Source organism: Passer domesticus, chromosome 11 (genome assembly GCF_036417665.1).
Source record: "Passer domesticus isolate bPasDom1 chromosome 11, bPasDom1.hap1, whole genome shotgun sequence".
In the NCBI taxonomy this organism is placed as follows: domain Eukaryota; kingdom Metazoa; phylum Chordata; class Aves; order Passeriformes; family Passeridae; genus Passer; species Passer domesticus.
This window is the reverse complement of record NC_087484.1, coordinates 6,942,316-6,964,487: the sequence shown is the minus strand read 5'-3', so window position 1 is coordinate 6,964,487 and position 22,172 is coordinate 6,942,316. Positions and strand designations below refer to the sequence as shown.

The 22,172-nt window shown below is 41.9% G+C and overlaps 1 protein-coding gene across 1 annotated transcript; it reads right to left on the bottom strand.

Moving 5' to 3' along the window:
• Positions 1–73: 73 nt before the first annotated feature.
• On the bottom strand, positions 74–9,119 carry TTC14 (tetratricopeptide repeat domain 14). The gene is made up of 12 exons (XM_064385358.1): positions 8,921–9,119; positions 8,721–8,842; positions 8,342–8,541; positions 7,894–7,978; positions 7,680–7,809; positions 6,936–7,088; positions 6,186–6,257; positions 5,044–5,163; positions 4,840–4,962; positions 4,003–4,120; positions 1,959–2,068; positions 74–1,513 (listed from the first exon to the last, which is right to left on the bottom strand). Exons 1-12 carry the CDS (start codon positions 9,076–9,078, stop codon positions 550–552), a joined length of 2,355 nt encoding a protein of 784 aa, XP_064241428.1. The 5' UTR covers positions 9,079–9,119; the 3' UTR covers positions 74–549.
• Between the last annotated feature and the right edge of the window lie 13,053 nt (positions 9,120–22,172).

Genomic DNA, 22,172 nt, shown 5'->3' with positions numbered 1-22,172 from the left:
TAGACAGCAAATGTAACAGTGCACTAGGATGAAACATCCCAGCAACATTCACAAAAACCCAGACACAAAATAATTAAGAAAAATTAAGAAAATTTAATGATCAAATGGGCTATATACATTGATGGCACATGACTTCATTCTGTTATCCCTTTTCTATAGCTGGGAGTTAAGTTTGATAGAAGAGTATCAACCGTCAATAGTACCCCAGGAACAAGGAATACCAAGCCCAGCTGTTAAAGTGCATATTTCATGTGAGCACAGCTAACTACACCCAGGGTTATCAAGGGATTTCAGCCCATCAGACAGAAGAATACTGTACAGGAACACCTCAAATTAAGAGCACAGGAAACTTGTATTTTAAATAACTGATATTTTATATAAGATATTCTTCCATCTCTTTCCACTATTTGATCTTTTAGAATTCTTTGACATTCTGAAATGCAGAAAAAATTCTGCCTTTTTCTCACACTTTGTGTGTATTTGCTCACAAGATGCTAAGTTAAAAGTTGACATAACTACACTCATCCAAGTAGTGTATTCTCAGGTACTTCACTGTTTCTTCTGCTTGCTTCCTTTTTCCCTCTCAAATTCAGCTATCTGATTAAAAATGTTAACTAAGTTCTGAGGCAGGTTTCTTTTAACACCACTTGCTTCTTCTTCTGTACCATTTAATGACACCTCTTCATCTGGTTCCTTTGTTTTATCAGTGTCTTCATAACTGATTTTTCTATTCTTAGACTCACTTTCATTTTTATGCCGCCTGTCACTATCATAACCTCTGTCACCTTCATGTGAGCAGCTGCTAGAATATGACCTGTACTTCCCCCCTGACCTGCCAGAATAGTCAGACCCTGGGGACATGTAATACCTGTCTTGACCTGAGCCATGTCTCTTAAACTGCTCCCTTCTCCACTCTCCATCCCTTTCAAATCTCCTGTAGTAATGCATCCTGGGTTTATAATCTGATTTATGATACGAACCTGAAGGACCCCTCCAACTGGAGAAGAATCTCTCTGGTTTACTGTATTTTTCAGTTTTGCTATGACTTGGCTGACTTCTGGAGCTACTGTAAGAATCTCTTGAATCTTCAGACCTACCTCCAAAAGTGTCTTCATCATCACCTGAAGTCCTTGAAAAAGAACAGTGTCTGTCTTTCTCTTTTACCTCCGTTTTTGCGCACGCTACGCTGTCCTGCCTTTCCAGCAGCTTTTCCACTTCAAAACTTTGGTTAAGAAAGGAAGCAGAGGTATCAGCTGGAGGGGAATACCACTCCTCTTTCCTATTCTGATCTTTATAATGGGAAGAAGCTCTAGATGAGCTTTTTTTGGAGCTGCGAGCAGACTCAGACCTACGCCGACGCTTTTTCCTACGTTTCTTGTGATCAGAGGAAGAGGAGGAGGAAGAAGCTGATACATCTGATGATGAATCGCTTGATGATGATGATGATGAGGAGGAGGATGAAGAAGAAGAAGAGGAGGAGGAGGAAGTCGATACTTTCCTTTTCTTTTTCAACCTAAAAAAATAATTAACCTGTGAGATAACCTTCAGTGTCAGGTGAAAACTACACATAGAAAGCAAATCTGCATACCCCAGCTTGGACTGTAAGGTGGGAACAGAAACTGAGCCTGACTGACAGGACTATTTCAAATGTCATTTCTTCATCAACAAATTAAATCCACTGAACATTTTGTTATAAGAGCCCTCTTTCCCAATTTCATGTGGCATTAAGCTTTGCAAAAATGTCACATTGCAAAATATTCCTTAAACAACTTCTCCTCCACACACATCTCCATTAAAGGTTCTATGCACTAAAGGACACTATTCACAAAAACATTCTGAGGGAAAAGCAGCTTACCCAGGGAGAAGTTCTCCCCAGCTTGCTGTTTGTTGAGATGAATTGCTCACAGTCTCATCTGCACTTATTGCCACACAACCAGTACACTGAATGTAACAGTTACCTCTTTTCTTCTTTTAAGAGCTTACGCAACTTTTCTGCACTTGTTTCTATTTTCTTTGCTTTCTGTCTCTCTTCTTTGGCAGCTTGTTTCTCCCTCATTTCCAAAGATTTCTTTTTTGAACCCAAGCATCATAAAAAAAATTACATTAGTAGTGTTAACATGGGTATTAACCCCCATTCAACCCCATCCAAATGTATACACCAGGAATGTTTTACCAGGATTCCCAGACCAAAAATGAATATTATTCAGGAATTTGGTATTGGCCATTGTGACAGGTTTATATTTAAGGACCATATTGCAGTTTTTATTCCATTAAAAAATATATTTGACCAGTCATTGCAGTGGTACCCATCCAGCACACCAGGAAGCATAGAGCCCAAAAGTTATAGACAGAATATGCAAAATATCCCCGGTATTACCAACGTGTAGAAAAATAAGGACAAAACCCCCAAACAACCAAAACAGAGAGAAGAGTTTGAGGGAAAGTGTCATCATTATTGTAAACACAAGAGAAACATGGCAGAACCCAGTTGGAGATGAATTCAAGTTGGCCATGTTTGAATACAAACCGTTTGTTAACAATATCACAGAGCAGTTTGATGCATAGTTTACATAAGAAGTCAAGTTCCAGGGGTTTGGTGGTGATGAGCAGCACCAGACGCAGGCACAGCAACAACAGTTCCATTCAGAGGGAAATGCATTGGAGAAAAACACATAATCAGAATTACAGGAAAACACACTGCAGTTATTTCAGCCATTCTACACAGCAGGGACAGTATCAGACTTATGTATTAAGTTACAGGTAAATGCAGGAGGGCATCTAAGTAGATAAACAATCCTTAAACTACTTAAGTCCATAAGAGATCAGACTTCTGCCACTTACAGCCCTACAGTCACTCTGTTCAGATTGAGCAGGAAAGTCTGATTTATAGTTTTCAAAGCTCAACAATTATCTTAACAGCTATAACAAAGGAAACCCTTCACTGCAGCCAAGGCCATGCATAGCAACAAATAGCAGCTGTCATATTCTTCGTCTGCTGCATCAATGACCACAGGAGAATGTCTAAGGAGTAACATTTATCTCCTACTTCCTGAGAATATTCTTCATCCTTTTAACTGGCATCTCTTTCTAAAGCAGCCAAATGCAGGTACTGCTCAAATTACACCTCTTTATCTCTGGTGTAGCTCGGTTTTATCAGATTGTCCTATCTCCTCTTCCCCCTTGTATCCACACATCCTGTCAGCATTATGGCTCCACCAACTGAAGAACTGCTGACTAAGGCCATCTACCCCAGCCTGTGTACATCCTCACATGCAGAAGCACAGAACCACACAAGCCTGCTCCTCAGTGCTCTATTTTACTCTTTGACCCACTCTGGAAGACAACACAAGCAAAGGAGGTAAATAAAAGGGAAAAGATGACAAGTCAGATTAGCACAGAGACCCAGCAGGCTCACCTGGGACACATGCTGCGTGCAAGGGAAGAGAGAAAAAACCCACCAGACAACAGAGGAGAAAGCTGAGATATTCAAACTGTCTGCCCGCCCACCCTCCACCTCCTTCTGTTTTCCTTTAAGTTACCTTTTGATTTCCCTCTCATGTGAGCTCCCTGTGCCTCAGCCATGCCTGGTGTTACTCTCTCTAATTACCCACAGACCAAGGGTCTGGCCAGACTATGGTAACAATGTTTATTTGGCTTGTGGAAGTGTTTTACACTTTGAACTTCTGTATTCACAGAATGTTTTAAATTAACCTCACTAATCAGGCTGTGTGATGGGAAATTCTTATCCCTGCTTTGCTCTTTCCCTGTCTCCACTGTCTGGCATTTCCTTACTATCCCAAAACAGTGGGGTCACCAATAGGTACCTTTCTTCTGGTAGGTACAGCCATAATGCTCACTAGAAAACATTTACTGTGGAGTAGGGAAGCAGAGAATAAGACAAACCAGCAATTTAACCCCTCCCTGTTCAAAGGATTTAGTACAATTTTTGATGTTCATTTATTGTCACCGAGAGCACCATATGAAAAGAAGGTAAAGAATCACCTGCATGTGCTTATGGAGTTTGGTTAGGGCCTCTTCTGCTTCCTGAAAAGTCTCATCCAAGCTCAAGGCTTTTTTATAATAACTTTCAGCATTTAGCAGTTTCTCTTCCTCTTCCAACCTAAAATTCAAGTGATAATTCATATACAGTTAGGACACACATTCTGACAGCTATGTCTTATTTGAGGGCTTTCCTATTTGCAAGTATTTCTTATTACCACTATGACACAACCACTGCATCCCTCCAAGACCCCCTCTATCATCTCAGCTCACCTCACTAACAACACAAAGCAGTATTTCTGATTTTATCCTCTCCTAATTCTGACCTGTAACACTATTCTTTTAAGTATCAATTCCAGTTTCAAAAATACTGTCTATCTCTCTTCTTATCGCAGGGCTTAAAAGAAACCTATTCCCTGAATATTCAAAACTAAAATTTTACATCAGAGTGGGTCACCAATATTTCAGCAGAGTAGCAGAATTTCGTTACAAAACTTAAAAAAAGCCCAAACCAAACCAATCCTAAACCTTTTTGGAATATATGCAAACAATTCACAGGACTTTTTCACTGGTAGGATACCAGGCTTGTATAGGGTATCAAGGATTAAAAAGGATATTGAGGATTAAATCTCAAATATTTTGCCAGGATTTTAACTGGGACAGAGGACAAAGTGTAAACCAATTACACAAGAACAGATATTTCCAAGGATTTTTATTTTTCTTTAAACAGATAGCCGGGAAGGAAAGATGCCATTTTGTGTTCTCACTAAAATGGTATTAAAAAAAGTATTTTGAGAAAACTTGTTAACAACCAACCAAACTCATAACCCCAACACTTACTGCCCGCCTCTTTCCACAAGGGTCTGACACAGATATTTCCTTGCATTTCTATGGGTAGGACAATTTTCTAAAGCAACTTCAAAATCCCCTATGGCTTTGTTCAGACTTCCTTTGGTTGCATACCTAGAACAACAGAAAGTTGCATATGAAACAGTGATGCTTCTCTTTCACAAAAGGGGAAAAAAGTGAAATAAGCAGACTTACAGAGCTCCACGTGCAACCAAAGCTTCAACATTTTGTGGGTCAATTTCCAAAGCCTTGTTGTATTCATTCATGGCTTCCACGTGGCGCCCAACCTTAAAATAATCCACCCCAGCCTTTACACTGGAGAAAAAATATTTAGAAAATAGTATGTACAATTAGTCTATGCAGATTGTTCTGTTACTCACAAATTATGATTCCAATTCAGGTTAAAACCTGACCTTGTTATTGTGTACTTCACACTGGAATTTCAGTTAGGTGATAGTGACCTAATGCCATAAAAATGTATTGTCTTTAATCCAATATCTTAAGGCATTCAAGAGCATTTCTTCAGACAGTGCTACTATATTACATTATTTTTCATTTATGGAATTATTGTTTAAGTAATTTTCTGCTTAAAACTATGAATGACCTACTACCATTAACCTTGAACAGGCTTAATTATATCCAAAGATAAAAATCCCCATTAGAGCAATGGCACAAGGTGGTATGGGCAGATGGTACACGCTCAAACCAGATCACCTCACACAAATATCCTTTACAGTTCATATTCCCTGAAAACTTCTTGTACATTTTCCAAGAGATTAACTTATTAGAAGAGAATTGATATAAGCTGATTTTTAAAACAATTCATTACAGACTCTTCTTTAAAATTAAAATTTAATTTAACACTATATGCAACCTTTTCTGCAATTAACATTCCAAATGCACTGGACAGTGTAAAAGCAAAAGTAAATACTCAGGGCTGCTGCTCTATTTAACTTTCCAAACACAGCAAGTGCACGTGTTACATCTACAGTCTGAGGCTTAAATGACTTGACAAGTATGAGGTCATTCAACACTCAATTATAAAACAGAAAATTGTGTGCTTGGTGTTACCACAAATCTTGCTCTCAATTCTAGAATGGCTCAGGATATTAAAAATATTCTTACAACTCCTTTAAACCTGACACATATTTTAGAACTGAATCTCAGGACTTTATCTGTCACATTCCCACTTGGCATATAGGTTTATTTTCAATAATAATCTGGTTATATTGCTACACATGCAGTGGAAAAGCTGTTTCAATGTGTGTTTTCTTTGCAGAAATATAATCTGCAACCCAATCTAACAACAAGCTTTGACAAGGAGAAGTATCACATACCATTTCAAGGCCCATGATGCAGACTGTTTTTTCCTCAATGCAGGGGCAAAATCTTCTTCACTGAAATTTTTACTTTAAGAAACAAACAAATAAAAACATCAAGCTGGCTGTCTGAGTCTACAAAGTTAAGCTTACAGTATGCAGTGCAGCTGAAATAAACTGAAATATTATTTGTCCATGCCTTACTGCTCTCCCTCAGTCAGGCCTGTTCTTTCATATTTCTGAAATCAGTTTTCACCAAACCAATCTAGAAGTGCTGAACTGAACCAGTACAACTGCAGCACATTTAACAAAAACATATTAAGTCCACACCTGCTTTGAGCCTAATATACACAGGGGTCACAGCATCAAACATGGCATATATTCGACTCTTATTTTATGAAAGTGGTCAAATCCATTAGTAAAATATTGTGAATAAACATCTGTCAGAAAACATTAAAACCTAAACATCCTGCATTTCAATCCACAGATGGTGGCAAGACAATAATATTCCACAAGTATCTGATATCAAACATTGTGTGTGGTAAGGTGTCTTGCTTATTCAGAGCAATAGGATTTCAAATGCAAATTTCTTACTCTAAAGAAATCTAAAGACTCTTCCTGTTAAATATTTAAGGACGTGTACGCTGCAGTCATGCAAGTCAAAATGTAAAAGGTTTAAGTATAAGTGTCCCACTCACAAGTCTATTTCAATGGATTAGAATAATCTCCACAGAGCTACAGGAGAGGAACAATGTAAAAATCACTTACATTTGAAGACTTCTCAGCAAAGACGGTGGATTTGACTCACTTAGTCCCAGTTTTTCTGCTAAATATTCAACTAATGATGGATTAGCAAATCCCGGGGAACGATGCAAAACCTCTTCAAATGTCTCTCCTGTGTTGGCAACTTCCAGGCTTCGCCTTCAAAACAGCACCAGTGTACACAAATGAGACCTCAGGCTCTGTACCCTATTTCACCACGCTTATGTTTAGAATAAAAATGCCCATATGGTATCTGTATTACTGCTCACAAACTGCTCTCTTCTACAGGTATGTATTTTCCTGCTATTTACTGACCCTTATGTCCTTTACCTAAACCAAGTGAGCTTCTGAAACCTAGTTGGGCATCCAGCCCCTATTGCCAGGACATACAAAAACATGACAAATATCACAGTCCCCATCTTCTAAAGGGAATTTTAAAATGCTAAGAATTAATATTGCAGTCTCCCATGATTTTGGGTATTTTTTTATTTATTTGTTAACACAGTCCAAAAGCAACAGATACCTCACCCTGCCTTTTCCTTTCCTTATATTTTTGGAAAGAAGCTAAAAAGCCAACCACACCTACATATCCAAACACAAGTATGCTAAAGAGAGGAACAACAAGGAGGATGTGGTCAGCCCATTAAATCAGAAAGTCCACTGAGGAGTTTAAGGGACAGCCAGCCTGTCAGGTGCTCTTCAGACACCCTGACTACACCCAGCAAGTGCAGTCCAAGAGCACATCCTTACTTATAGTGCAGTGGGAAGTCATCAGAGGTGATCACACCCAGCTTTGTACTGGAAAGCTTGGGTGGAAGAGCTGAGCTGTAAAGCGACACGGCCAGCTTCTGGTGGTAACGGTCAACGTCCTTGAGTGCAGCTGCAGAAATAACACAGGCAGGGATGAATTCACAGAAATGGCTCAAACCTGAGTTTCATTCCTGACACTTCTGCAGCTGCTCACCTCGGATAAGGTCTCCAGTTTGATAATATGACAGAGGATCTCCATGGTTGCTCTGAGGAGGCACATCCCTCACAGGACATAGGGCCTGCAACACAACAGAGCAGGAATGTCACAAATTTAGCCAGAGGGTTGGGGCTTTTTTCCTCCCCAACAGCATGCCAAAACAGATTACTTTGAAGCACACCACAACTGCAGTTCTTAAAATATGTCTTGGTTCAAGCAAAAACTTATGCACCCACAAATGATGAACTTTTCAACCTGATAATGTGGGTCAATGCTGTGAAAGGCATGTTCACTGGCTGGGCAAAGTACTACAAGCTGCCCTCAAAGTCAGGCACTACCCATCATCCCAAAGCTGTTTCACCTTTACAAGTTCCACTCTATTAAGAGATGCAAGAGGCAACAAATAAATGTCAAAAATGAGCTGTTGACCAAAGCTGTATCTTACAGTGATTTCCAAGTCTGCAATTTCCCGTATGACACCACTTCCCAGACAAATCAACACCATGAAAAAGCCAAATTCACGGATAGATGTGATCCTCCCAATGACGATATCGCCCCGCTCGATGTCGCGGAAGAACAGCTCTCTCCTCTCCTCCCTGGGCACCTCCAGGAACCTCTCCAGGGGTGGCATCACAGCGTAACACTCTGCAAAAGGGCACAGCCAGTTACAAACGGCCAAGCTGCAAAAAAATATGATTTCCTGGGCTAACAAGAAGCTTACGCACAGCCTATAAAAGTCAACAGGAAAAATTTCAAGCCTCTTTCTAAAGCTACCGCAAATTCAAGCGCTGTCCTTACAGAGTGACCACCCCCAACTCACACACCCTCATTCTCCTCGATGCTGTCCTCGATCGGCCCGTTGGGTTTCCACGAGTGCGCGAACAGCAGATCCGCCTTCTTGGCGATGAAGCGCATTATCTCGGTGTCGATGCTCGCCCTCTCTTTCCTGGGGGAAGGAGAACGCGGTGAGTCGCGCCCCGCGGCCCCTCACGGCCCGCCCGGCCGCTGCCCCGGCGCCCCTCACCAGGCGGCCGGCGGGGCCCCGCGGGGCGGCTCCGGGGCGGCCCCGGGCGGCGGCAGCAGCCCGCGGAAGTCGGGGTTGTCGTGCTGCTCGGCGCGGAGCAGCGACAGCAGCGCGGGGCCGTGGTAGCTCAGCGCCTGCCGGAGCAGCTCCCGATCCATCCCGGCGCCAGCGCCGCCGCCTCGCCCGGAACGGGAACCGCCGCTCGGGCGACAGGGCGGGACCGCGCGGCCGCAGCGCCCCCGGCGGGCGGGAGGACCGCGCTGAGCGGCGGCGGCGCTGCCCGCCCTGTTCGCCCCGTCTCTAGTTTATAAACAGACAGTAATTAAAGACAGAACAATTAAAACACACGGCGGAAATTACACAGATTTTCCCCACGGGAATCCTGCCCGGTTCGGCAGCGGCGGCCCGTGCAGGCAGCGCCCGCGGTGGTGCTGCCGGGAGGGGGCGCTGCGCCCCCGCTGGCCCCGGCCCGGAGCGCCCAGAGCGGGGCCCGAACCGGGGATGTCACGGCCTGAGCCAGGCGTGTCACGGCTAGAACCGGGGGTGTCACGGCCGGAACCGGGGGTATCGCGGGTCCCCTCGAGGAGGCACAGCCGCGGCACCCCCGCGTTCTCCGGCCATGCCCGGAGCGTGTTCGCTGCCGAGGGAGCGACCCTGCAACAGCACGGGCGACTCTCGGTCAGGGCTCGCTGCTGTGTCGGCCCCGAGTTACGGCAGAGGAGCGCAGAGAAAGCAAACGGAGCTGGGGAGGGGCTGGAGCACAGGGCAGTGAGGAGCTGCGGGAGCTCAGCTGGAGGGAAGGAGGCTCAGGGCTCATTGTCACTCTGCAGCTCCCTGACACGGAGTGCAGCCAGGTGCGGTCAGGCTCTGCTGCCCAGGAACCAGCCTCAGGACGGGAAACGGCCTCAAACTGCTCCAGGGGAGGTTTAGCTTGGACACGTGGAAGAATCTCTTCACAGAATGGTTGATTAAGGCATCAGAGCAAGCTGTTCAAGGAGGTGGTGGAGTCGCTGCTCCTGGAGGTGTTTACGGAAAGATTGGACGTTGGTTCCATGGTCTAATTGACAAGATGCTGTTGGGCCACAGGTTGGGCTCGATAATCTCAGAAATCTTTTCCAACCCAGCTGGTTCCATGATTCTGTGAATAAAGGAGAGAGCCTGAGCCAGCGCAGTGGTGTGGGTTTGGGGCTCAGCTCCTCATTCCTAACCCCCGTTCCTTGCGCTGTCCCTGGCCAGGGTCCCCTGGCAAGCCCACAGGTGACACGTCCTGGCTTTACTGAAACAGGGAATACGGGCGATTCCCCCGGCAGAAGGCGATGGGCTGAGGCACAACCAAGCTGCTGCCGCGGGCCTGGCGCCAGGCTCGGCCGCCCTGCTCCCCTGAGCTAACTTTAGATGCTGAAAAGACACTTCACTCAGGAGGCTCTTCATGCTAATCACCTCTCCAGCTAATGGAGAAAGGTGCTTAAAACCAGCTGGAAATAATCCAAGCCTATTAGAAGGATCACAGTTTTTCGGCTCCCAAGAATAATTTGTCCCTGGCATTGCGTTTAATAATTAATTTTAAAAGGGGGGAGTGGGTGGGGGAGAAAACCCACTGCAAACAGCATAATGTCACTCACTTCTTCCCTCAGTACAATGCTGAAGAAAAAATAGCAATCTGGCTGTCAGCAGATCAGGGACACGGACTCCTCTAGGAAGCAGCATGACTGAGAGGGCAAGGATCATATCAAAGACTCTGGTCTCAGAAGCACAGTTCAAAGCCAGCAGGGATATCACTGGTGTAGCAGACTTGGGGAAGACACTGGAAGGGCAAATTTATAATTTAGTTTCATTTCACATCCCCCTGTTTTAATATAAAAGCAAATAAAGGAGGCACAACACTTACTGTGTACCAAACAGCTGCAAAGATTTTGATTTAAAGTCTTCCTGATCTGTATGAGACTAGGTGTGCTCTTAGATTGATGGTTACCATGGTGGGGAAACACTATTAACAGCAGATGGAAATTTCTAGACATTAAAAGTGATTAGACACAGGCTGACATGGGAAGGTTAATGCACCTGCACGGATGCAGTGCAAACAGGAGCCTGTCCTGGATGAGTTTTGTGGCAAGAGCAGTGTCCTGAGTAGTGTGGCACACCTGCAAATAGCAGTAGTTTTATTTGTGGGAATGGTATTTTGAGTAAGAGTTAATTGGTGTTGCTTAGCAAATACAAGAGCTAAAAAAAGTTATTTGAAGCATGAACTCTGCTTGTGTAAGCATTTCCCCAGCCTCATATGCAGATACTTACATACACAGTGTACAAGAAATTAGACATTATGGGTAGACTTCCAGTGTGTTACAACTTCTGGGCTTAAAGCAGCAGCAAAAAATCACGCGAAAACACAACCACCTACAATAGCAGATTCTTCTTACAGACATTTTCTTCTTTTTGTAAAATCAATTGCATTTCAGGAAATTCAGTAATTTATAACACATTAATACACAGAAGGTAGATTAGTTGCCCCTGAACATGAGGGCTAGCTTCATATTTAAAGTGATCCATTCTTTATCTGGGCCAAACACATCCCAAATTATCTTAATCAAGCAAACTAAATTACCCCAAATAATTCCAGCTTCAGAAGCAGCTTTGCCAGAGCAGAGTATGTGCTTGAACTTGTAATTTTTATTCCTATTTTTCAGGTTATAGGAATGAGTTCACAGTAAGACTGTGACATGCTGTATGTTGTTCCACCTCATCCAGGCACACACGAGCTTTTGCATCCTTTTCTCTCTCAGGATACTTCCTGGATGTTCACTGTGATCTTAAAAACATCTCTCCATCTTTTCAGTGGTGGGAGTTTTCTGCTTTTCTTTTCATTCTTTGCTTGCTTTACTTCAGTTGCCTGATAGGAAATTCTTTTGATAAAAGAGAATAGCAGCCTCCACAGTTCAGACAGGAATAATGATAAATGGAAGAGTTTGGAATAAAGCCAGGGCTGTATACACTGCTCAGGAGATGCCTGAGGATGGGACATGCTCCATATGCTGTTCATCCTCTGTTCCATTGATTTAGGAACTGCCTGGATGAGTAGTGCCTGATCCCATCTGCTAATTAAACACAGAGTGGGCCGGAATGTCCTGATTCTGCAGGAGAAAGCCATACAAGTCAATATCTCACTCTGCTGGAGGAGGAACACTCCAGATACTTTGAAACATGTCGGAGCACCTTTGTGCAGGTCTTCTGACACCTCAGGTCAGTGCATGCTAAAAGGCAGCTCACAAAATCCATCCTGCAGCCTTTAGCTCCCACAGTAAAACAATGATGAATTTACACCACACCAGCTTTGGACCCAAGGTCAAACTCACAGTGAATTTGCCCCTGGACAACCCAAACAGTGGTAGGCATGATGGAACTTCAAAGTGGCTCTGTGAAATACTGATTTTCATCCAAATCCAGTGAGCACAGCTTGAATGCAACAAGGTCAAGCTGCTTCTCAAATGTTTCCAAGTATTCAATATCACTGGTGAAGCTTACAAGAAAATCTCATTGCAGGAAAGGATTTTGTGCCCAGAGCCACATTTTATCAGTGACAAAAAGATTAGATTCTCCAAGATCATACATGTCAAAGTCTTATTCTCTGAAAATTTTGGGCACATTTGAAGATAAATTTTAGCCTGCTGCAAATAGGAGTGAAATATTCAGCTAAATATGTCCTTTGGGCTAAGAAAGAGGAAGCTAATAGTAGTAATGAGAAGGAACATGAAGAGTTGTACTTCCAGCTGTGTTATACTTATGGAAAATTCTGCCAAAAGCAGTCCTGCTGCCTAGACTTTCTAATTTATGAAGCAGCAAAGAGACTGTCCAATATCCAAGATATTATTTTAGCTCAAGACTGATGAAGGGACCTTTAGCACAGAATAACTGCTAGCCAGTTAATAGCCCTACTGTGAAGAAAAAAAAGATATCTGCAGGTAAAATCACCAAATATGATGGGGGAAATGTGGAGACAACCCCAAACTCTGAGTGATGGAGCAACCCAAGCTGTGGCCATTCAGGCATTTCCCTTTGTAATGAGTTCATTGTTCAGTCCAGCCTTGGCATGGTCTGTAAGAGAGTATGGTTTCAGTGACATAGACTCACCTGGAGTGTGCTCAGCACCTGCTTTTGGTGCCAAGGACCTTTGCACTTCTCAGATTTCTAGAAACATGTAGACAAAGAACAGTCAGTTGCATGCTATAAATATACAGACTGTGGAAACTGCCTGGGCTGTGAATCGACAGTTAGAGCCTGCTGGAGTACAACAGGAATAATGGTTCAGAAATGTCAGTGGAGACCCCCCTCTGGGCCCTGTGGATTTCTGCCAGGCTGCAGGCAGTGGCACTGCTGAGCCTTTGTACGCTGGGAGCTCAGCTTGAGCACCCAGTGCAGCGTGCTGTGCCTGCACAGTACTGACAAGTGCTCAGAGGTTTCAGGTGAAACTGAAAAGGTTACTGGAGGAAACATCGCCCTTGACATTTTTTTTTTACCCTAAATATGAAAACCAGACTGTGTTGAATGAAAGTTTGCTTATTTGGCAGGAACCCCAGTCAGGCAACTTAGCAGTAATCATGACACAGACAATATGTACACACCCACCTGTACAGCTTGCAGTGCAGCTAGAAATCCTGCCTGCAGAGCCAATTCCTGTGATACATGGGGGCTCAGCAGCAGCTATGCTGAGCAGACAGGTTTTTGTGAGGTTTTCATGGATTTTCCAGCTTCTAACATTCCACAGACTGGCAATATCTCCTACTTTATAGCAAGGAAGAATCATCCTGGTTTTCCAGTTTTAGAGTTAAAACTGCACCTTAAAGCAGCATCAAAACTTTCCTGTCAGCAGAGTAGATCATGACTTGGAGTTCAAAATTACATTTCCAGGGTGTAGCAAAATACAGTGTGAATGTTTGACCTCAAGGCTGCAAGCACTACAAAGAGATCTTTAAGCATGCAACTTCTCTTGGTTATTGAGTCTCTCATTTGTAATAGAGCAATATTCACATTTTCAGTATACAATTCTTTTTCCACAAATTTGTAACTTTATACTGTCATAGAACATGTATGAACTTTCAGAACTTGTCCAAAGGAGTGTCTAAAAATATTTTGAATATCTAAACCAGTTGGAGTTCTTCTATTTCCAGTAAAACAACTTATTTATTTATGTATCTCATGGTCAGTTGCTCTAACATTCTGTTTGTGCAACATGTGCAATAAATACTGCCTAAATAGCAATGTACAAAAACCAGAAGTTGTTTTCTCAATGGTTTGCAATGAACCAGGCATGTAACCATCATCACAACCTAATTAGCAGCCTCCTAATTTCTTTTAAATTTGTCACTATTTAAACTACACTAAAATTAGAAAGTTGAAACTGCTTTAATTAACTTATGAAGAGCTAAACAGTTGGCAATACAAATTCACAATACAGATTAATTATCTTCATGTTTGTTCCAATTTAATGCATGAGCATACCTCGAAAACAAATAAAATGTACCAAAATTATTTTTGTCTTTAGCAGGTGTATCTCTCATTAAAAATGATAAGCTGAATTGGTGTGATATGATTTCCAATTAATTTTTATCTCAATAAGAATTTTTTGGAAATACAGTGATTAAGGAATACTTTTAGAAACAGAAAGAGAAGTTAATTACAGAATTATCTGTTCGATATAATTCCAGTAAGTAACAGCCATAAGCAGATATTCATTAATGTCTCAACAGATCAGGTTTGTTTTTCCTATCAACCAAAAGCAGAGGCCAGATGGAACAGTGGAATGCCAAACCGATGTATAGATATGATATTTGTTTGTTTAAACATTTGGTGAATTCCTCACTGTGTTAAATCCAGAAAGCTGGAATGATTTGCAAGTAAGTTAACAAGACATGGAAAAAAATATATCTGCTGTGAATTTAATAATTATCTTCAGGTTTGTAATTTATTATTTGAAGCTTCCTGTTTCTATCATAAAATGTTTTAAAACTGTAAGTAAAACCTGTTGCCTGGAGTTCCAGTCTGCCTTTTGGCTCACTGAAGGAATTACAAAGACTGAGACAAAAACAACTGCCACTGGTTTAATGGGCAGTTTTGTGCTTCTGAGGGATTTTGGAAGGAGACTTTGTGGACTCCCACTGACTTCTGCAGGTTTCAGGTCAACCATGAAAGACAGAAATTGGTAACTAAACTTTCTTTGCTTTCCCTGCTCTCTATAATTGTGATTTAATCAGAGCAATCAAGTGTCAAAGTCCAGACATGGTTTGGCTGGAGCTTTTGGAATATAAGAAATATACAGCTGTTGATTTCTTCTTGATTCTTGTTTATTAAGGCAGTTGAACAAAATACATAATCACAGGGAATAGAGGCTCTGAAACAGATGAAATTCTAAAGCAGAAATGGGAGGAGGTAGCTTGAAATGAAAGAAAAAAAGAAATACCACTGTGAAATAAAGATGTGTATTGTGCAAGTAATGGCCAGGACTTAGAGCAGAAGAAAGGAACTCCTGCCAAAAGTACAGCGAAAGTCAGAACTGCTCTCTTACAAAAACTCCCAAACCAAACCAAAAGACCCCAACCTCCAATACTTGTCCCAAATCAAATGCAGACACAACCTGAAATGCAAGTTATGCATTCCATGCATCTCCCTTTTGTAGCATATTTTATGACACTGATACCAAATTGTGTTTTTAATTGGCAGCTAAAATCACAGAATATATCTAAGAAGGAATAAAAAAGTCTTAAATTAGACATCTAAATACCTTTGTGATTCTGGCCTAAGAATGATGATAATTAGTATTGCACAAATTAAGTTTTTACATATGCAAATGGAATTGTTTGCTGTCGCAGCTAATTACAGATGTAGCTCTGTGCTGATTTGATTGGGAGTGAGAAATAAACATACAAATCTAAACCACTGGTGTCTAAAACTCCCCTCTTTTAATTGTGATGATCTGATCCTCCTACAGCTGGTAAATGTATACATGGGAGACTGTGTGTACGTGTGTAGGAGAACAGTAAGTGGGAGAAAGAAATCCAGATTTTTCCATCTGTACAAAATGTCAACATACTCTCTCTGAAAAGGCACCAACAAAATCCTTGTAAGCACAATTCAGGCTACTCGAGTTCTAATCTGTATCTTCACTGACAGAGAGGGTTAATCAAAGCTCCAATACAATATTTCTTTAGTTGAGAAGCTGCAAGGAAATGATGTAGCACTTTCAAAAATGCTGTACAGCTTGGGTAGTGCCAGATAGCATACCTGCAATTTAAAGTTTAAACAGAAGGTTAATAGCCCAGGAAAAGGTTGGTCCTGAAAAGTAACACTTCAGGCTGATGTGGTTGAAGTGCCTGGTTACCCACCCTCCCCACCAGAATGTGCCTCTGAGGAATTCTAGTGGCAGCCAGGAAAACTGATAATTGTCAGGTCCTCAATGCAGCCTGCTATTTTTTTTTTCACCTCTCTAACCTGGTTGGTAATCTCATCATGCAAATTTAGCACTTCACTGCTTTAAAGATGGAAAAGCCTGCCTTGTGTTAGGAGTGATCGCAAAGTACATCTGAAAAATATGAAGAACAGTTTTTCTTCAAAATTGGTGAATTTAATTAAATATCAGCATCCAAAGAGAGTTCTGGTTCCTGCAATCCAGAAGAGGTTTGGAAATTTCAGAAGGGGGAAGGGATTTTCCCCAGACTGTGAGTATTATTTTGACATTGAGTGCCAAGATAAAAGGAAAAGCCTTCCCCAGAACTAGAAGTGCCTTCTTGTAAGGACAATTTACAGGTGGTCAAAAACTACAGAGAGTCTTTGACAAATCAGTTGTGGCAAAGTGCTGTCAAAAAAAGCCCACTCTACCAGCAGCATGTAAAGGGAGGATACATGACAGGGAAAGGATAGGGGAAAGTAGAGTAGAATACACAATATTTTCCTAAGACCAAATGAATGTATCAAAACATAACAAGAGCTACTGTGGAACTTTGAGATGTAATGGCAGACTCTGAGCAATAGTTCCTGCTGGTACCTAAAATGGGCTATAACCCTCTGTATTCCACTTCAGAAATTGCACTCACACAGCTGAGAGATGAAACAGTCATTTTGGTCTCTAACAGCTGTGTTAGAAGCCAGAAAAAGCAGGAGAAAGCAGCAGCCTGGCTACTCTAATATACCAATCCTCTTTTTTTCTTTCCCAAAGTAAACATATTGTACTTTGTACTTTAAAATAATGATCACTGGGGAAAAAAATATATTGTAAAGTAAGATAAGAGTACAAGAGCTGTTTAGCTTCACTGGTACCAGAATGGAAATACAGAAACTTTTTCTGTAATTGCAAATAATGCAGACACTGCTTTGTAACAGGAAAAAAAGGAAAGCCATTATTAGCAAAAATCTGTAGATTCTTTAGGTGGAAAAATTCACAGCATAAATTGTTTACATTTTCAGTGGGGAGCATCCCTCGGTGCATCAAGCTGTCAAACAGCTTAGCAGCATGACACATCTTAGTGATTAAATGCTGGCTCCCTGGCAAAACCCAAAAAACAAAACAAATGAATTTTCAGTGGAGAAAGCTACTGTTCTTTTGTACAGTGGCTCTCACAGCCGAAAAGAGGCAGCAGCAGGGTGGTAGAAATCAAAGTCACTCAGCAGGTGAACAGTAGTTTGAATGTACCTCTTGACAGGGTATCTTTATCTGCCTTTGGTCTCACTCCTCTGCTGGGGTAAAATACACAATTACTTACAAGTTTCTTTTCAGTTGTTGACCATGCAACGTGATGGACCTTGGAAAGCAATTATTACATCCCTTCACTTGTTTTATTTGGAAGCCCCAAAGCAAGCAGAGTTAACCCAGTTACTCAGATGCATGAAATCAGAGCAGTGCAAAGCAAGAGCAGCAAAGGCCACCTGTGAGTGGAAGAGCAGGTGAGCAGGACAGGAGTGTCAGGATCAGGGCTGGGAACAGGGATCAGGGTCAGACACAGCCCAGAGGTTGCCCAGTGGGCCCTCAGTGATGAGACAGCTCCAGCTGGACAAGCAGCCAGTGGGTTTGGGTCTAGGCTCAAGTCTGGAGGCCAGAGCTCAGTGCAGGTGCTGCAGAATAACATGGGAAAAATGATATTAAACCCTCAACAGCAACTACCTAGGGAAAGCAGGGGAAGACTCTCACTTCTAGTTGTCTTCGTAGTAGTTCTTGGCAGTGAAGAAGCTGATCTTGAGCTCAGCCCATAAACCCCTTAACTCATCCAACTAAACTCCATTATGACATGTACTCAAGGCCTGGCATAAACTCGGGCTCACCTCTTTGGCCAATGCAAAAGCACTTGTAGCAGGTGGCACAGGTCCATTTCATCATGCAGGTGCTTGTATGTGACTTATCAGCCAGTCTGAAAAGCAGAATTATTTGTATTTCTTGCAAAGCTCACACTTTGTTATGGCCCACCCATACGTTGCCACGTGAGGAGTCAGCTTTGGCTTACTTCAAGTGGTATAAAAACAGTATTTTTTGGGGGGTGACTTAGTAATGTTTACCCACTTTTGTTTTCTTTATTCTGTTTGTAGTTCCAAAGGGGTCACATTCAGCAGCTGATCATGAAAAATACCCTTGTTAGATCAAAGAAAGCAATGAGCAGTCCAGCACTGTCACATGGGGCTGATGAAATGCACGAGCTGACACTTGACAGGACAGCGATTATCCCGGAGTTTAATAACATGTTAATCATCTTAAGAGTCATTATTTTCTCCCAGGCACACACTGTACTCCCACAGTGACATCAAAAAATCCCCAACAAAACACACCAGAGGGTATTTCTACAGGACAAATCATACTGGAAAACTAAAAAGATGCTGTCTATAAAAATGGCCTCTTCCACTGTCCTAAAACACAAAACCACCAGAAAGGTGGTGCACTTTTTGTGCAGCTCTATGCTACTCATCCCAAACGATTTTGAATATAATTGCATAGACTTTTATTTACTAAATTTAATAATAATGTGAATGTGAACATGCAGTGTAGTCTCGGTGTATGAACACAAACATCAAAAACCTCCCCCCACATGCCTTATGTTTCTTCCTAGGCTGCAAAGGTTCCTGTGGAAAATCTGTGTTTGATTCACCTTTAGGTGACACACCTAACTGTGACTTCCAACAGAGTTGTCAGTGCCAGGTGCAACAGTGGCTTTTAGTATTTTTTATCTGCATTATCTGTGATTTGAGGTCACAGCTACTTTCACATATTCACCAGTCTGGAGGCTTTTCATTTTATCTGAACCTGCCTGAACTAGAGGTGGGATATGAGTACTATGGGAGGTTGCAATGGGTTTGATTTGGGCATTTTTTGAGAATACTCCTTAAAAGAGTGTCCAAGTTCAACAGACCCATCTAGCCCACAGGGAGACTGCTGCTTCCTGAGGCAGCAACTGAGCCTGTTTGGTGAAGATGGTCCCACTGGCACACATGGCAAAAGAGGAAAGAGAAAATGACAGTCAGGAGCTTTGTCTGAAGGCCAGGAAAAGACAGTGAGACACTTAGTGCTCCCATGAGGAAAATCCCTAAGGACCAGAACAGAAAGTCATTGAGTTATCAAAAAGTCAATCCAGAAGGAAAGCCAAAATCTGCAAACTCCCAAACAGGAAAGACAGACATTATTTTTTAAATCTCATTTCAATTTGGAGTTATTATAGATAAAGAAGTTAATTACTGTAGATACTATTATAATACAAATGACTTATGAGTTTCAAAGTCTTTGGGGGACACTCACTTAATGTAGATATATATGGACTCATGTGGGAGATGGGACTGGTCCCAGGCCCTGCCATGGGTTTGAGCTGCTCTTGTTTGGAGTTTATTGTCCCCCAGCCAAGCATTAACAGCCAGCCCAGTCCCTGCTGCTGCCTCATAAGGCACTTACACAATGTGAATTAATAGGAGTTGGTGAGAAGGTCATGTCCTGGTACTAATGGAAATGAATTATTCCCAGAAATATATTTAGTCTAGACTGTGTCCAAGTCTTCAAGCAGTGAGGTTCAAATACTTCCCTATGAGATTTTTACAAGTTCATTTCTGTATCAGAGTTTTTATCTTGGTGTTCAGCTTAAATTTTAATTTCTTCATCCTTTCTGCCTTAGAACACTCTAAAGAATTCCTCTTATTTCTTGCTGCTTATCCTATTTGTAGACTGTTGGCAAGTTCTTTGTTCTCAGCCACTTAACCTTCTTTTCACCAGCCTATAAATATTGATCCATTCCAATCTTCCCTTTCTGTCTATACAAAAGTCCCTCTGCAGTTATTTCTGCCCTATACTGAATAACCTTCAATTTGTTTGTTGTAATGAGCTGCCTAAAAACACATGTACTCTTCTGCCAGTATTAAATGGAGATGAACAATGCCTCCTTTTTCATGCTGCATGGGCACAGGCCAAATTCCAACAATTTCTCAGTCCTTCATGTTACTCCTTCCTTCCCAGATGTGCCCATCACAGTAAGTATGTACAGCAGGAACGTCTTTCCTTGAGATGAATTGGCATTTTTTCCAGGTGGAATTCGATTTTTTTTTGCATTTCATCAAGATTCTAAGACCTCCAAGAAACAGACTATTTGCATCCCAGTTTCTTTCTATACTTTTTCCCTAACTCATCCAGAGTGCATCCAAAGCACATTCAGGAAGTTTCATTAACATGGGATTTACTTATTTTTCTTTGCTCTTAGTGACTGTATTTTCCCAGGAGATACAAGTGATCTCTGCTGTACAATGAATCACTTTCTTCTAAGCCAGCATTCACCATTTACCAAACTGCATCTTGATGTTACTCTTGACTCACCATTAGCTTCAGGAAACAAACACCTGTTTGGCAACATTCAAAGGTATCACAGTAGCTGAATCTTATTTCAGGAATGGAAACATCTGCAATTTTGGGGTATGTATGAACAGATGTATTTATGAAAATTAGGATGATTCACTGCACAGATGACAATTTTATATTTCACAGTCATCATTTCATAGCACATATTTCAATCAGTTTTTAGCAATAGAGTAGATACTGCAGCAACTGCTGCTTGCAGCAATAGGTCTGGGAGCTGTAGTCAATGCTACAATGTGGTGTGAAGCCATGACATAAACTGCCCTGGATGGTGACCTGAAATCAGGAAATTAAAATTCAAAATGAGAATTAAAAATAGAAGAAAATAATTTAGAGGGATTTTTTTTTCCAGATTAATTAAACTTAAAATGCAAATTCCTATTAAAAAATCTGTCTCAGTAGTCATAAACTACTTCCGCTTAATATCAACATACAAACAAAAGCCTGAAAATCAGTTTAAGGGAGCTATTTTTAGATGAGTTGTCTGTTGAGAAGAAATTTTCCTTCCATATTCCCAGCAGAGCAAATGAGATGCCACTGAGCTTTGGAAGCAGTGCTCATGGCCACCTGCACCCATCTGGCCTTAGTCTAAGTCCTTTCCTGCCTTTAGACAAATAAGGCTCCATATAGCAAAATCCCACTGTTTAGGGCTTACAGCACCTGCTAAAAACATCTGGTTACTGCTATTTGTCTAGAGCTCAGAATCTCCTCTCTTCATTCTTGTGTTTTTCCTCCAACTTGTCCTCACAAAAGGTCACAGAATAGAAGGAAGTCCTCCCATTTTGTGAACCTGGTATAATCCTATCGATTTACCTTGTGTTCAACCCAGTTAATTTCAATTTACCCTTTTGTGATTTGTTTCCCTCAAAGGTAATAAACCTGTGCTAACCATTTTACTTCCAGCTATTATTTGTTTTTGCCAAACACCAGGGGAGAAAAATGAATGGTGAGCTCCTTTGCTGTGCCTCCAGGTGATGCAGCACAGCAATCCCAGCCCACAGCTTACACAGAGCTGGGGCACAGAGCTGGACCTGTTCCTGTCACCCAGTCCTGTCACCTGCCCCATGGCTCTCTATGAGCTGTGACATAATTCAGGATCCTCCCTTCAATACACTGTCTTATCCAGGATATTTCTTTCACTTTTTATATGCCTTTTACACAGCAATCCTGCAGGCAGCTCTCCGTGGCAGCTGGTGCTCTGTGAGGAGAAGCCATCACTGTGACCAGCACTGAGAGCTTGAGAGCACCAAACCAATTTGGTGAGGTGCCAGCCCTGAGCTAATGAAGAACACCAGCTTCCAGGCAGACTCATTAGTTCAGGAACACTGTGTTAGAGAAGTTTCACTGCTCTCCATTTCTTTGTGGGGTGTAGGTGAGCCCATCGTGACACCT

Bases quoted from the DNA above. Each gene is read 5' to 3' on its own strand.
- TTC14 (XM_064385358.1), bottom strand. From the start codon at position 9,078: ATGGATCGGGAGCTGCTCCGGCAGGCGCTGAGCTACCACGGCCCCGCG. The intron at 8,542-8,720 runs GTGTGTGAGTTG...GCCCTTTTGCAG, and splicing joins CAGCATCGAGGAGAATGAGG to AGTGTTACGCTGTGATGCCA. The intron at 7,089-7,679 runs GTAAGGATGTGC...GCTGTTTTGAAG, and splicing joins GACTTCCCACTGCACTATAA to GCGAAGCCTGGAAGTTGCCA.